The sequence below is a fragment of the Miniopterus natalensis genome, chromosome 10, assembly GCF_054644295.1.
Source record: "Miniopterus natalensis isolate mMinNat1 chromosome 10, mMinNat1.hap1, whole genome shotgun sequence".
In the NCBI taxonomy this organism is placed as follows: domain Eukaryota; kingdom Metazoa; phylum Chordata; class Mammalia; order Chiroptera; family Miniopteridae; genus Miniopterus; species Miniopterus natalensis.
In genome coordinates, this window is record NC_142090.1 from 32,748,857 (window position 1) to 32,766,430 (window position 17,574).

At 37.7% G+C, this 17,574-nt stretch overlaps 1 protein-coding gene across 1 annotated transcript in view; it reads right to left on the minus strand.

Annotated features, from left to right (window-relative positions):
• Positions 1-17,574, minus strand: part of HECW1 (HECT, C2 and WW domain containing E3 ubiquitin protein ligase 1) — a 578,356-nt gene that overhangs the window by 376,365 nt on the left and 184,417 nt on the right. The window contains exon 4 of the mRNA XM_016212519.2: positions 1,505-1,829. Within this exon, the coding sequence (XP_016068005.2) occupies positions 1,505-1,829 (325 nt within the window). The remainder of the gene's footprint in view (positions 1-1,504; positions 1,830-17,574) is intronic.

Consider the following 17,574-nt stretch of genomic DNA (forward strand, 5'->3'; position numbering starts at 1 on the left):
TCCATCCATTCCCCTCAAGGGCCCCCTCATGCTTGCTTCTCTTCTATTTCCTGACTGAGTAATGAATGGTGTTGACATCCACCACTGCAGGAAGGTACAACTATAAAGAGTTGATTTAAAACTAGATCTCAGGCCAAAAATATAACTGGCTTAAAGTTCTAAACAAGTAAGATTCATAATCAAATTAGGGATTGGTAGAAGGGGAACTATGGCAAAATTGAAGGGTGTAGGACTGTCTCTATGGGGAATCTAAGACTTAACTCCAGCTGCCTAGAACCACGTGGAACTGGCTCAAGCTGCTTAATTGAGGGCTTTTATGAAGGAAGTTTAGAATTTGGATTTCAGTGGGAAATCTCTGCATTTTTTAAGTGGTAATAACTAATCAAATTTAAAACAAAATACGCGTTGTAGGCTATTATTTTACAAGATCTGTTCTAGATCAATGGCATTTGAACACTTTTAATCAATAACTATAGGGGCGAGGTGTGGGGTAGAAGGAGTCAATGGGGAAAAAAGGGGGACAGCTGTAATATTTTCAACAACAAAGATAATTTTTTTAAAAAAGAACTATTTTTAAAGCAAATTAAATGTTACCTGTTTGGAAGTTCAACTTAGATAGTAACCACTATTTATGTAAAAATCTCAAAAAATATGTTTCTGAATCATAATATTGTGTGTATTGTAAATACACTAAACAAACTGGTAACAAAACCTTCAAGAGAACCAAAAATATTTCTCTGACAGCTAGTCCAGATTATAAAATACTCATAACAATCATTAGTTTCTGTGATATTTGATGATATTAAATCTGGTGTGTCTGAACGTGTAAACGTTTCATTGCTGAGACTGAATGCAAAAGGCCTGGCACCTGTTGAACCTGCTGACTCTTATGGCCCCCATTCACTTGCTGGTTTGCAGTGTAAATTTGTCAATCTTCACCACACCTGATTCTATCATATGAAATAGATGAAACATATTTTTCATGAAACTTTATTTTCATAATTTCAAATTTGTGACATTTATGTTCTCCAGCACCACAAACCTGTGCAGTCATTTTCCTTTCAGTCATCATGTCATTCTTTAGCCCGTGGTGTGTTTGTATTCACTGTCTACATTGAAAGCAGTAATACAAAGCAGAGAGAATGTTGAAAACGCAGGTCAAAGAGGCCTATGATTATATTGAAAACAAAAGTGAAATTAACTCTACATAGATGTACAAATGGTAACAATGTCTGTGTTCAACCACTCCTCACCCTACTATTTCACGATTTTCTTCTATGAAATAGAGATGGCAAAAGAAGCTAGTGTGTGGTCTTCAGTGTGTTAGAATTTGGTGCATAACACATTTGATTATGAATTGTTAAGTTTAATTAAATTATAGAGATTACTGAAATATTAAAGCCTAAGTAAGGGTGAAATATGAACAATATACTTGTTGAATGCCCAAACCACATTCCAAGACATTATATCTGCAGCCAGTCTGGCTAATTGCTGTTCTACTCACCAATGAGATACATGCCTATCCAGTCTCCAGCGTCAACTTCCTCCTTTATATCCCAGTGGATCACTAGGTCCTGGGAGTGCCCTATGGAGTAGTAGGAGCTGCTGACCATGAGCGTGGAGCGGCTGTCAGATGTAACCAGGTCAGTGTCGCTGGTGGAGCGGGGGATGGTGATGGTGCCATGGGGGCCTGTCCTGATGGCCATGCTGTGGAACTGGCTAGGGCTGTAGCTGTGGCAGAGCGGTTCCTTGCACCGGCGCCTGTTCTGGTTGCTTCTAGATGGAGATGCCATGGCAGCCAGGCTTAAAAATCTGTTCTGGTACAGATTCTGTGGGGACAAGCAGACAATCAGCAGGGGTAGAAGATGCCAGCCACAAGGTCACTGTCTTCACAGGAAATGAAGGATATTCTGGGAGAAAGGAGCTGTGAGTGAGCAGCACCCTAGGAAGGTTTGAAACACGAGAGCATTTTCTCAGGGACAAATGCTGTGGCTCTGGGTTCACAGAGAGAAGGCAGGAATGAAAATGTGAAATCATCAAAGAGCTGTGCATTTCCAACTGGCTGGAGCTTACTTCTCCCAGTTCCCTCCAGCCTTCTTGGTATGGTATTAGAAGGCCTGCATATGTGCAGAATGGTCCTGAAGATGTAACTTCTCCCAAAGTACCATCTCTTGAGTTTTCCAGCATCAATTCAACTGGGTCCAATTTTATCCTTCTTTAGAATAAAAGATGGTTATTATCACTAAACATTTTAATGATTCCTGCAGCATTGAAGACCCTACACGGAGCCTAGAATCAGAGGTGGACCCTGCTAGGTGAGATGGTCATTCCTCCTCCATTTTCACTCTTTCACTCTACAGAATGTCTCCAGACCATCTGAAATTACCAAAAGGATCCTAGATATCCTAGCAATCTTCAAGCACCATCATTTTCATTTTCAATAAAATCCATTCTCAATCCCTCAGAGTCAATGTTATTGTCAAAAACATTGTCTTTGATGAGAAATAAAAAATGCATGTTGTTATTGTTTACAATATTGAGTACTTAAAATGAACTGAGCTTTTGCAGAGCAATATCTTAATTGTTTTGGATACAGATAGCTTTTAAAACATGGGGAAAGGGCATCATAAAACATTTCTGCAATGGATTCGTTTTTGAAACAAGCAAGGTGATTTTAACTTTACTGAAGTATACTAAAATTAGAATTTAGATGCACATTTTGGAAGTTTCTGGCAATTGAAGTACACGCTATTCTACAACTAATAACACTTTTGGTTTCAAGAAAAGAAGATTAAGACCTAATAATGAGTTGAATCATGCAGTTTAGATCCCAGAGACTGTAACTTGTACACATCAATCACATACAAGTTACTGAATTTTTGTTTTACCAGCCATGAGGACCAGACTCCAGTGCCAGCCTATTCTTTAGATTATATAAGTTTATTTGGCAGAAATTTAAGCTTGTACTTTTTCCATCTTTCAAGACCAGAGCACTTGGAAAAAGCCAATTAACCTGATAGAGCCCAGTGCTTTCATTCTTAGTCTTAGTCCTTACCAGCCCTATAGCCTGCTTTTGTGTTCATTATTTGAGTCTCCTATTAGGAATTCCTCTGGCCTCACTGGTGGTAACCATGGGATTTCTATAGGCTGAAAAGCCACATTTCAGAAAGCATCTCATCACATTATTGGTACCATACATTTTATTTTTTATAAAAAATGCTGGTCACTGTGACATTATGAAAACAGATATAACATGGTGTTGCCTGGAAACCAGTCATCCTCTCAGGAACACAAGCAAAACTGTGAGCCCTGGAAATATAAACAGCCCAGCACCCTATAGTCACTCTGGTCTTCTCAGAAGTTTCGGGCAGACCTCAGTAACGTGATCATCCTCCTGGGCGTTTTGTACGCAGACCTTTGTAAAATCTCCAAAAAAAAAAAAAGGCTGCTGCTGGAGCCCTTTTCTTCACTTTGCACATTGTTTACGAGGACTGACAACATCTTAAAATATTATCATGGAGATTAAAAGTTACTTGGAATGATTGACATAGTCATGTATGTAATTATGAATTAGACCAGCAATTTTCAACCAGTGTGCCACCAGAATTTTTAAAACATGCAATACCTGACTATTTAGTCAGGAGTACTGACCTCTTTTCCCTTAGATTGTCAAATAAAAAATTGACAACATCCAACACAACAAGAGCCATTTGGTATTGTTACATGGCAGTAAGGAGCTAGGAAAGTTCCAGGGCAAGTGGAATAGGGAAACTGAGACCAGAAAGTTAAAACAAGGCCAAACATTGTGGTCAGTTTGCAGCCAGCCTGCAAATAACAAGCCATTATTTTCCCCAGAGAAGGACACTTGAAAGGAAATGGTTAAAAGCTTCCCTAATGAGAGAATGCAGGAAAGGAAGGGGATAAGAGGAAAGGAAAAAAGGGCAGTTTTACTCTCTAAGTAGAGAAGTTTCAAGGATTGGCAAGATAAAATTGCCAGGTGCTTCTCATGAGTCTCAAGGATTGGCGAGATAAAATTGCTAGGCCCTTCTGGGAAGCCACAACAAAGTAAAAAGGGACCATGAGAATTAATGTGTACCAAATATTCAGTGGAGGAATTTTGAGACCTATAGACAGAAAAGTATATAATGCCTTGGACCCCCATCCAACTTTCTCTTCAGATTAGCTTAGAGTTGTCTGCACTTCATAAACCAGATATATAGATTTGCTTGCTTTGCTTTTTTAATAAAGGTGCTTGCTTTAATTGCTTTAATAAAATTGGCTTTTCACAACACAATCAGAGTCTCTCATATAAATTCATTTATATGAGAAGGCAGGGATCAAGGATGGGGACAGGTCTTCTCCCACTGACTCGGGGGGCTGTCCGATAACACCTCTCTGGGGTTTCTGGGCTGCTCCTCTAACAATGTGAATGAATGAAAATTATACTTTTTTTGTCAGATCAGCAAAAATATGATACAGTCTTTGGTGTGCTGCAGAATTTTAGTAATTAGTCTATGTATGCCATGAGATGAAAAGGGTTGAAAATCACTGAATTAGATGAAACCATATTCAAACTTGTGCAGCACTAACCAGCTTCCAAGCTGTGACTCTTTAGACCATTTACTTATTCTTTCTAGACCTCAGTTTCTTAATGTGTAAATGGTTATTGTCAGAATTTAATGAGATAAGGTAGGTCAAGCTCTAAGCATTGTGAGTGCTCAATAAATAAAAACCTAAAATACTACTAGCATGGCTTTAGCAAGGAAGCCTCACTGGAACGGAGGTTCCAGGCCATTGACCAGGCTTACTCACTGGCCAAGGGTCACCTCATATCATCACCAATGCCCTCACACTTAAGTTTATTCTGAGGTAAATTTACAGATAGTTCTTTGGCCCTCCATGTTTGCTTACAAGATGTAAATTTCAAAGGTTATATAGTCTAGTGCATTTGTAATGGTGCCCTATAAAACTTTTTTTTTTTGCAGGGTGCTCCCTTTATTTGTAAGGTTTGTGCTTGAATAGGAAATGTTTGCACTGATGTTGAGAAGAACAAGATAGATTTTTATCTATGTGGTGTCAGTCAGAGTCTCAAAGAAGATTATACCTGTAGAGTGTTTTTCTTTTATTGAAGATACTTCCGGTGTGGTATTTTTTTTTAAAGTTTCGTTTTACTTATTTATTTTTTAATTTATCTTTACTGTCGAAAGTATTACAGATGTCCCCTTTTTTCTCTCCCTCACCTGAGAATATTTTTTCCATTGCTTTTCAGAGAGAGTGGAAGTGGGAGGAGAGAGAGAGAGGTTAATGTGAGAGAGAAACACTGATTGGTTGTCTCTCACAAGTGCCCCAAACTGGGATCGATCCTGCAACCGAGATACATGCCCTTGGCTGGAATCAAACATGGGACCCTTCAGTCCAAGGGCCGATGCTCTAACCACTGAGCCAAACAAACTAGGGCTGCTGTGGTATATATTTTTTTAACCAGAATTCTCTGGAAACCATTCAACTCTCCTGAAACTGTCGAATTACACCAGTGATCACTGGCCATATGGTGAGAACAAAGGCATAGAAGGAAACATTAGTCAAGAAAGACATTTGTCAGTAATTTACTAGATTGGAATAATGACATTTGCTGGAATAAGAAGGGCAGCCTCAAAACTGTTCCTTGAAGACCGAATTTCCCCAGCACCCCATCCCATCTTTGCCCACATCCTCCCCAATCATATTTGCTGGCAAGATTTGTATTTCGGAATTATGTGCCACCAACTCTGTTGTGACTTCTCCTTGCATCCTTTCCCATTCCCAAAGAATGGGCCTTTCTGCTCTGTGATTCCACAGGAGTCCTATTGCCCTGAAAGGATTTTTATTTTGTTATTGCTAATTGACCTTTCCATGTTCATCACTGTGAAGACTGAGAGGCCAGTGTTCTCTGTTCTTTATATCGCCCTGGACCTGGCATGACTCCTGAAATTATAAAGGCCCTAAAGACTTTTGTGATAGAATTTATTTTATTCAATTATGTCTCCTCTTTTTCCAAAATGGATTTAAAGTGGGTATTAAAATAGATAAAATACAGAAATACTTGATAAATTAGTAGCAGATGGTGCAGAAGGAAAAGAACATAAAGAGATACAAAGTTATGTAGAAAAAAAGTTAACATAAAACTATATTCATCATGTCTTAAACATGCTACTGTTAAAAACTCACAATAGCTGCTTCTTGAATGCAGCAACTGGAGATGTGATTCCCCGCATGCAGTTCCTTAGTGGCCATGTCTCCCCAAGGCTTACATTATAGATTGTTCTAGCTTACATTATAGATTGGTCTGCTGGAGGAAGCAATTTAATCACTATCCCTTCACATCTGAACCATGGGAGATAGATGAGGAACTGCCCTGTTTTTATTTTCTTATATTAATTTTTATGTATTTGTATGTATGTATATATGTATGTATGTATGTATATATTGGGGTGACATTGGTTAAATAAGTTATATAGGTTTCAGGTGTACCATTCTAAAATACATCATCTGCATATTGTATTGTGTGTTCACCACCCATGGACCTGTCCTGTTTTTAAATAGCACTGAATGAAGAATCACTTTCTTCTTAGACACTGATTCTAATGTTTTCCAACCTCTCAGTTCTCCCTAATCTCTAAGAAAAATCTTTTCTCACAGAGACCACACTTTACTCTTTCCTCTCTCCAACGAGGAGTGGCTCCCCCATCCTCTGTTCAAGGAATAAGTTAACTGGTATCACTAAATTGCTCCCAGCATATTTTCCATCCCACCAAGTAATACAAGTACCTTTTATCTTCTCTTACATAGATGATAGCCAATATGACACTGACTAAAAACAAGAATAACATTGTAATTTTCCAATAATTGGTTATAATCAAGGGTCCCTAGTTAGGGTTAGATTAAGCATAGATTTTAATTGACCTGTGAAAAAGTGGGTCCAGTGAGTCAGCCACTGAATACATCTGATCACATTGTGTCCTACCTTCTAGGGAGTAAGATGCATTTGTCTTTGTTTCCTATCTACTGTTGAGGATGCAACAATGATTTGTTTTCTTCTTTTTCTTTAAAATGTAACCATTAATTGTTGAAATGTTCTGAATAGTCATATATTATTGGATTTTTAAAAATCTTAACCAAGGCCTTGTGGGATTAATATTTTTTAAATTTACCTTTATAGTTGAAAGTATTACAAATGTCCCCTCCCCCCCCCACTGATTCCCTCCATTCTGCCCCCCTCCCCCCAGGCCTTCACTGCACTATTATCTGTGCCCATGGGTTATGCATATATGCATATAAATTCTTAGGTTAATCTCTCCCCACTCACCCACCCACCCCTACCTTCTCACCAAAATTCCTCAGTCTGTCCTATGCTCTAATGTATCTGGAGTTATTTGGTTCATCATTTAATTTTGTTCATTAGATCCCACATATGAGTAAGATCATGTGACACTTGTATTTTTCTGACTACCTTATTTCACTTTAGCATAATACCCTCCAGGTCCCACCATGCTGTCTCATAAGGTAAGGGATCCTTTTTTTTCACAGCCGCATAGTATTCCATGGTGTAAATGTCTAAGAAGATGCTTGATATGATTTCAGTCTTCTTGAACTTGTGGAGACTTTTTTTGTGTCCTAGTTAATATGTGGCCTTTGAGAATGTCCCATGTGCACTTGAGAAGAATGCATATTTTGCAGCTTTGGGGTGAAATATTCTGAAAATGTCAATTAAATCCATCTGATCTAGTGTGTCATTTAGAGTCAGTTTCCTTGTTGATTTTTTCTCAGGAAGATCTATCAAGTAAGGTCAGTGGGGTGTTAAAGTCCTGTAAAATGACTGTATTACTATCTCTCCTTTAAAGTCCTCCAGAAGTTTCATTTATATATTTTTCAGGCTGTGTTAGTCCTTTGTCCTGAGGAGGTCTCTTGTAGACAGCATATATTTGGGTTATATTTTCAGGTCCAGTCAGCTACCCTATGTCTTTTTATGTCAGCATTTAATCCATTTATATTTAAGGTTATTATTGATAAGTCGTTATCTACTGCAATTTTATTTCTTTATGCCTATGTTTCTGTCTCTTTATTTCTATTTCTTATAGCAGCAGTCCCTTTAAAATTTCTTGCAATGCTGGTTTGATGGTGATAAACTCCTTTAGCTTTCTTTTTGTCTGGGAAACTCTTTATTTCGCCATCTATTTTGAATCATAACCTTGCTGGATAGTCTTGGTTTTATATACTTGCTTTTCATTACATTGAATACTTCATGTCATTCCCTTCTTGCCTGTAGAATTTTTGATAAGAAATCAGCTGACACCCTTATGGGAGCGCCTTTGTGTTTCTCCTGCTACCTTTAATATTCTCTCTTTGTCTTGAATTTTTGGCATTTTAATTATTATGTGTCTGGTTGTGGACCTCTTTGGGTGCTTGTTGCTTGGGACTCTCTGTGCCTCCTGAACTTGTGTGATTTTTTTCTTGATCATGTTAGGGAAGTTTTCTGCTATGATTTCTTCAAACAGTTTTTCTAACCTTGATTACTTTCTACATCTTTTGGCACTCCTATGATGCAAATATTGTTGTTTCTTGTCATCCCACAGTTCTCTTAAACTGTTCTCCTGTTTTTTAATTGTTTCTTCTTTTTGGTTCTCTGATTGAGTGATTTTTTCAACCCTGTCTTCTAATTTGCTGATCCAAACCTCAACTTCCCCTAATCTGCTGTTGATTCTTTCCAATTTAAAAAAAAATTTCTACTATATCCTTCTTAATTTCTTTCATAGTTTCCATTTATTTTCTCATGCTATTGAGCATCCTTATGATCAGTATTCTGACTCTATATCTGATAGATTGCTCATCTTCATTTCATTTAGCTCTTCTCAAGGAGAATTTTTTGTTCTTTTCATTGGGGCTTGTTTTTTTGTCTCCCCATTTTGGCTGCCTGTTTAAATTTGTTTTTATGTATTAAGTAAATCTGCCAAGACAGTCTTTTGGATGGTCTCTGGTGCAGGCCAGTGTCAGAGGCTGTTTGTGTCTGCTGTTGAGTACTTTGTTCAAAGTTTTCCTCACCCCACAAATTGTGGTTTCCTCTGCTGGGACTGGGGGCTGGGTGTGTTTGGATAGGACCAACATTCAAATCAGTGTCTGCTTTTCAAAGCCCTGGGTCCAGAAGCAAATTAGGCAAAGACTCAAATCACCAGAGGCTGTTATTTATCAGTCTCAGGCTATAGAAACTCCACAGGCTGTGAAATTTTTTAATGGGTGGGGGCAATTGCTACCCCCAGGCAAAAGCTACTTGGATGGCAAATGTCTGCCTGAGAAAGATGTCCTGTGCAGTATGGGGGAATGAATAGCTCCCCTATGAGCTCTATTCCCCAAGCCAGCATCCCTAGATTCTCCTCACACAGCTCTAGTCCGCTCTGCCCTCCCTCTGCTGGAGCGCAAGCTGAGTGGCTGCACAATAAACTTTGTGTGTTGGCCCTTTAAGAGGGTTACTGCATTTTCAGCCTTCTCTCCCTTGCAGACAGAAACCCTGCTGCTTTTCACAGCCAGATGTTATGGGGGCACCTTTCTCAGTTCTGGTGCTCTGGGTGTGGAAACCCCATTTGGATCAGACACCATAATTCTCAGTGGGAACCCCCCACAGCTGAGATATCCCTCTAACCCTTCAGCTGCTGCCTGTGGGATCTCAGCCAGCCCTTTCATGTCTCCACACTTCCTACCAGTCTCTATGCAGTCTCTACTGTTCCTCCTTGGTTATAAGGGTGCTCTCCAGCCAGACTTCAGTTGCAGTTGATTATTCAGGATGATTTTTCTATATTTTAGTTGTAATTCCAATTTGGCCCTGGAAGACTGTCAGTGTATCTTCTATTCAATTCACCATAAGAGTATCTTTAAAAAATATTAAGCAGACACAGGAAGGTGGCGGCAGATTGAGGAGTCAATGGAGGGAAAAGGAGACATCTGTAATATTTTGAGCAACAAAAAATAAAAGACTCTCAAGTGGAATTAAAGTTTAAATCTAGCTATATGTTGTTTACTAGGGAGACACTATAGAGTGACACTGAAAGGTTGAAAATAAACTCATAAAGAAAGTTATGCTAGGCAACTATCAAACACAAGAAAGTGGAATTGCTAAGAATAGGATAAATTATAACTAAATGTTATAGTGATTATCTCTGTGGGGAATGATAAGTATTTTTTCTTATGTTCTTTATATCTTCCTGTACCTTCCAAAAATTTAAATGAAAATATATTATTTTTAGAATTTGAAAAAAAAAAAAAAAAAGATGCTCTTATTCAGCACAGTATGTTAGCAAACCAAAACCTTCTGTAAGGAGATAAAATCCTAAAAACAAAAAGTCACTTTTAGGGAATATAATTTATTATGCATGATTTTTGTTTTGAAGAACACTAGGAGACAAATGATTCTTCTGTGTCATTTTTTGACTGAAAAAGTTATTAATAGCTTTTCTGCTTTAGAATATAAAGTTGTGAGTGAGTAACATCTCAGAAATGAAAAGAAAGCAAACAAAGGCATATCTACAATAGAAAAAAATGATTCTTAAAAAATTGCCTCTACACTAAGAAATCAAAACCTTTGAGGAGGTTTTTGGAATATGGCAGCAGGACAAGTGTGAATGTGAGAATGTGTGTGTGAGAGCATGAATGAAGGCAAGTGTATGTTAGTGTCTGTCCGTGTGGGGACTCAAGAGCAATGGTTCAGGATTGCTGTCACCACCACCACTGCTTAAACTTGGCACTTTTAGCTCTGAAGGTTTGGAGCACAAGCTATTTTTGGATATTGGCAAAATCCTCCTTGGGAGGAGGCCACCAGGTATGGCTGCGACTTGCCCATCCTCACTGCCACTGCCCTCCATGCAGGGCCAGGCCATGCAGCCACACCACCAGAAACTGGGGTAGTAACTGAATGTTTCCTAGGAAGGGGATTTCACCTTGCCCAGGTGCAGCTGGAACCACAGGATGGATGGAGATTGAGTAAGCTGTGACTAAGCCATGGAGCTAGGAGAGCTAGAGGCAGAAAAAGACAGCAAGGTGGCACTGGCCGTGGAGGCCACATTGGGAGCCAGCAGAGAGATTCCAAGGCTGGGACTTGCTGAAGGGAGTAGACGAGTACCCTGCCATCATCCTGACTGTGAAGTTAGCCCATCTGTGTCTGCAGAAGAGTCCAAGTAGTAGATCTCAGGAGGCCAGCGGAACTGTCTGACAGGAACACCCAGCAGTGAACCTGAGGAACATTTACTTTCTTAATGAGCTTTTGGCAGATAGTAAAACAAGAACTGGACAATGGTTCCTGCTTACCTCAATAACAGAGGAGACCTCCCTACCCAAAGCTTGTTGGTGATGTCAACAAGCTAGGCAGAGCTGAAGCATTGGAAGGAGAGGTAGTGCCCACCACACATCCTACAGCTAGAGGAACCACCCCCAATGCAAGACTGTTTAACCATCATGGCCAAGACCAGTATTCCCCCACAGAGCTCAGTTCCATGGGGGAGAGAAAGCAGCTCAGAACAGGGGCATTCAAGTTATGAGACCAGGACTAGGCCTTTCCTCTGAGCTAAGGAAGCCTTCACTCACCAAACTATTTGGGGCTCAGCCCTGATGTGCTTCAGTCAAGGTGTTCAGAACCAGGCAGGGAAAATGACTCACAATAACCTGCACCAGAGAACCTCTCAGGAGGCCCTAGACTGATACAACAAAAAGCCAAATTCAACATCAGAGCAAAATCAAGGGAGCTCCAAAATTAGCAAATCCAAATGTTGTTTTTTCTTTCATTTCTCTCTTTCCTGTTATTCTATTCTTTTTTTTTTCTCTTTCTCCCTTTTTCTTATTTTTATTTGTAATTTTTTTATTTTACTCTATTTTTTCTCTTTCCTCTTTTCTTTTCCCATTTTCTTTTCACATATTACATTTTTATTTATTCATCATTATTACTTCTTACAATTATTATTTATTTTTATTTTTCCTTTTCTTTTTTATTCTTATTCTTTTCTCCTCTTAATTTTCTTCTATATTTTCTTTCTTGTTTATTTTTCCCCCTTCTAATTCTTTTGGTCTCCTGTTTTTTTGTTCTTCTTTCTTTTCTTTCCTAGCCATTCTTGTTGTTTTATGGGCTTTTCAGTTTGGTCTTGTTTTGTCTGGTTTTATTCTGTCAGCACCTATATAACAGTTAGCTCAACATGGTCAGGGTTGAACCTCACAGTTAGCAAGCTTGAGGGTTAAGTCCACCCATGAATGGGACAAAAGTAATCAAAACACAAATACAACAATAGGGCACATATAACCAAAAAAGAGATATCCCGAGAGGAACAAGCTCAGAAAGTCAAGAGACTAAACCACAGGGTCTCACAAAGAGGCCACCTCATCAGGCCTGGGAGGCATAGTAGTCTAATACAACACAAAAATAAACAAAACACAAAGAAACAGCAAAAAAGGGGAAACAATGAAAAGGGGCCAAAAATGAAAAACAGGAAGAATCAACTGAAAGAGAGTAAAATTAAATGGAAGAAACCAATTTCTCAAAAGTAATGTATAAAGTAATGGTTTTCAGAATGCTCAACAGCATGAAAAGGGCCACAGAAACCATGAAAAACATCCAGGTGGAAATAAATGAAATAGTTAAAATGAAAAAGATATTGGAAAGAATTAAAAGTAGATTAGAAGAAGGAGAGGTTCAAATAATAGAATTAGAAGACAAAGTAAGTAAAAAAAAAATTACTCAAGAGCAGCAAAAAGAAAAAAAATTCTTAAAAAACATGAGGACAGTTTAAGGGAAATTTGGGACAACATGAAAAGGAACAACATATGTATCATAAGAGTAAAAGAGGGAAAAGAACGTGAACAAGGAATAGAGAAACTGAAGAAATAATGACAGAAAACTTCCATAACCAGGTGAAGGAAAAAGTTACACAAGTTCAGGAAGCACAGAGGGTCCTTATCTAGATGAACACAGAGACCCAAGCCAAAACATATCACAATTGAAAGGTTAAACATCAAAGTCAATGAGAGAATCTTAACAGTAGCAACAGAGAGACAATCCGTTACCTACAAGGGTGCTCCAACAAGGTTGTCAGCTAATTTCTCAACAGAAACACCACAGGCCAGAAGGGAATGTCATGAAGTATTGAAAGTAATGGAAACCAAGACTACTCTATACAGCAAGGCTATCATTCAAAATAGATGGTGAAATAAAGAGCTTTTCACACACACACACAAACACACACACAAAAGGCCAAAGGAGTTTATTACCACAAAATCAGAATTGCAAGAAATGTTAAAGGGGCTGCTGTAAGAACTAGAAGAAATGGAGAAAGGAACACAGGCATAAAGAATTAAAATGGCAATACATAAGTACCTATCAATAATAACCTTAAATGTAAATGGATTATGTGCTCCAATCAAAAGATATATGTTAGCTGAATGGATACAAAAACATGATACATATACATGTTGTCTGCAAAAGACTCACATCAGAACAAATGACTTACAGAAGATAAAAGAAAGGCTGGAAAATAATTCTCCATGCAAATGGAAACAAAAAGAACAGGGGTTAGCAATACTTATATCTGTCAAAATAGACTTCTAAACAAGGCCATAATGAGTGACAAAGAAGGTCAATATGTAATAGAAAAGGTATCAATATAAAAAGAGAATATGACCCTAGTAAACATATATGTATGCACTCAATATAGGAATACCTACATACATAAAAAAGCTTGGGTGGATATTGAGGAAGAGATTGAGAGCAGTAGAGTCATACTGACATCACTGGATGGATATTCCAGACAAAAATCAACAAAGAGTCTGTCCAGCATAGCTCAGTGCTTGAGCATCAACCCATGAACCAGGGAATTCTGGTTTGATTCCCGGTCAGGCACATTCCTGGGTTGCGAGCTGGAGCCCCAGTAAGGAGTGTTCAGGAGACAGCTGATCAAAGGATACTGGAATACCTCAAGAAAAAAGAAAATATATATATATAACACTACAATAAAAATAAATTGGAAAGAGAAAAGTAAGAAAGTCCCAGAGGAAGTAAAAGGAAGGAAATAATAAAGATCATAACAGAAATAAGTGGTCAAGTGGTCATAGAAACAAAATAATAAGAAAAATCAGTAAAAAAGATCAATGAAACCAAGAGCTGGTTCTTTAGAAAGATAAATAAGACTGATGAATGTTTAGCCAGACTCACCAAGAGAAAAAGAGAGACAACCCAAATCAATAATATCAGAAATGAAAGAGAAGATAGAACTGTCACTACAGAAATACAAAGAATTATAAGAAAATACTACCAGCAACCATATGTTAACAAACTGTACAACATGGGTGAAATAGACAAATTCCAAGAAACATACAATCTTCCAAAACTCAATCAGGAGGAATCAGAAAGCCAGAAGGCCAATAACAACTGATGAAATTGAAGGAGTAATCATAAAACTCCCAGCAAACAAAAGTCAACTACCAGATGAATTTACGGAGAGGGGTTACAAAATATTCAAAAAAGAATTAACATCAGTCTCCTCAAACTGTTCCAGAAAATTCAAGAGAAGGGAAGACCGCTAAGTTCTTTTTATGAGACGAGCATTATCCTAACCCCAGAACCAGATAAAGACACTACAAAGAAAGAAAATTACAGTCCAATATCCCTGATGAACATATATGCTAAAATTCTCAAAAACATATATTAGCAAATCAGATCCAGCAGTATATTAAAAAGGTAACACAACATGACCAAGTGAGATTTATTCAAGGGATACAAGGCTGAAGTAATATTCATAAATCAATGAATGTGATACATCACATAAACAAAATGAAGGACAAAAATCATATGATCATATCAATAGGTGCAGAAAAAGCATTTGACAAAATCCAGTACCCATTTTTTATAAAAATTCTCAGAAAAGTGGAAATAGAGGGATCATACCTCAACAAAAAAAGGCCATATAAGACAAACATCATACTCAATGGTCAAAAACTAAAACCATTTCCCTTAAAAACAAGAATAAGACAGAGTTGTCCGCATTCTCCACTTTTATTCAACATAGTACTGGAATTCCTTGCCACAGCCATCAGGAAGGAAGAAAACATAAAAGGTACCCAAAGTGGAAAACAGGAAGTAAAATTGTCATTATTTGCAGATGACATGACACTATACATAAAAAACTAAAGACTCCATCAAAGTACTACTAGATTGGATAAAGGAATTTGGCAAGGTAGCTGGATACCAAATTAACATAAAAACCTACTGCACTTTGATACACCAACAATGAACTCTCAGAAAGAGAAACTAAAAAAATATATTTACCATTGCAACTAAAAACAACATAACTAGGAATAAACTTAACCAAGTATGTAAAAGACCTGTACTCAGAAAACTATAAGACACTGAAAAAAGAAATAGAGGAAGATATAAACAAGTGGAAGAATATACCATAGTCACTGATTGGAAGAATTAATATCATTAAAATGTCCATACTCCCCAGAGCAATCTATAAATTCAATGCAATTCTTATTAAAATACCAACAGCATATTTCACAGAGCTAGAACAAATATTCCAAAAATTTATATGGAACCAAAAGAGACCCCAAATAGCCACGGCCATTTGAGAAAGAGGAACAGAGGTGGAGGGATTGCAATACTGGATATCAAACTATAATACAAAGCCACTGCTATCAAAACAGCCTGGTATTTGTACAACTGACATAAAGATCAATGGAAAAAAAAAAAAAAACAGACCCCAGAAGTAGACACAGGCCATTATGGTCAGTTAATATTTGACAAAGGATGCAAGAACATACTATGGAATAAAGACAATCTCTTCAATAAATAGTGCTGAAAAAACTTGACAGCTACATCCTAAAAAAATGAAACTAGATCACCAATTAACTCAATACACAAGAATAAATTCAAAATGGATAAAAAACTTAAATATAAGTTGTGAAACCATAAAAATCCTGGAAGAAAACATAGGCAGTGAAGTCACAGATATCTCACGTAGTGGAATTTTTACTGATACATCTCTTAGGGCAAGAGAAACAAAAGAAAAAATAAACAAATGGGACTACTTCAAACTATAATGCTTCTGCACAGCAAAAGAAAACAGACTCTAAATACAGAGGAACACCACTGGGAGAACATATTGGCAAGGATGTACCTCATAAGGGGCTAATTTCCAAAGTCTAGAAAGAACTCATACAACTTAACAAAAGTTAGACAAACAATCCAACTCAAAAATGGGCAAAGGACCTGAATAGGCAGCTCTCCAAAGAAGCTATACAGATGGACAAGAGACATATGAAAAAATGCTCAAAATCACCAATTATCAGAGAGATGCAAATTAAAACCACAATGAGGTTTTACTTCACACCTGTCAGAATGGCTACCATAAACAAATCAACAAAGGGCATGTGCTGGTCAATGTGGAGAAAGGGGAACCCTGCTACACTGCTGGTGGGAATGCAGACTGGTGTAGCCACTATGGAAAAACAGTGTGGAGTGTCCTCAAAAAATTAAAAATGGAACTGCCTTTTGACCCAGTGATCCCACATTTGGGGAATATATCCTAAGAATCCTGAATCACTAATCAGGTAAAATATATGTACTGCTATGCTCATAACAGCACTATTTGCAATAACTAAGATCTGGAAACAGCCCAAATACCCATCAGTAGATGAGTGGGTAAAGAGGTTGTGGTACATTTAAACCATGGAATACTATGCAGCTATAAAAAGGAATGATCTCATACCCTTTGGGACAGTATGGATGGACCTTGAATATATTATACTAAGAGAAATAAGCCAGGCAGAGAAAGACAAACATCACATGATCTCCCTTATATGTGGAATCTAAAGGCCATAATAAACTGATGAACAAAATAGATTCAGTGACATGGAAGCATGGAACACACTGATGAATCTGAGAGGAAAGGTGGGGATGGGTGGGTGGGAGAGATTAACCAAATAATTTATATGCATGTATACATTACCCATGGACACAGACAGTAGTGCGGTGAAGGCCTGGGGAAGGGTGTGGGGGCAGGGTGGAAGGTGTCAATGGGGAAGATGGGGACCTCCGTAATATTTTGAGCAATAAAATATATATATATTTAAAAATAAATTAAGTAACCATATGTTAAGAAGAAAAAACATATGTGGCAAATCATACTTGATGTTGAAAAGATACAAGCTTCTACTCTAAGATCAGGAAAAAAACAAGGAGGCCCACTCTCATCACTTTTATCCAGCAAAGTATTAGAAGTCTTAATCAAAGTAGCAGACAAGGATAAGAAGCAAATGGCACCCAAATTGGAAAGGAAGAAGTAAAACTGTCAATATTTGCAGATGACATTATAGTATACTACATATAGAAAACCGTAAAGATGCCACCAATACTTATTAAAGCTAATACATGATATCAGTAAAGTTGCAGAATTCAAAACTGATATACAGAAACCAATTGCATTTCTATACATTAATAAGAAACTATCAGAAAGTGAAACTAATTCCATCTACACTTACACACACACACACACAAAAACCGAAAAAAAT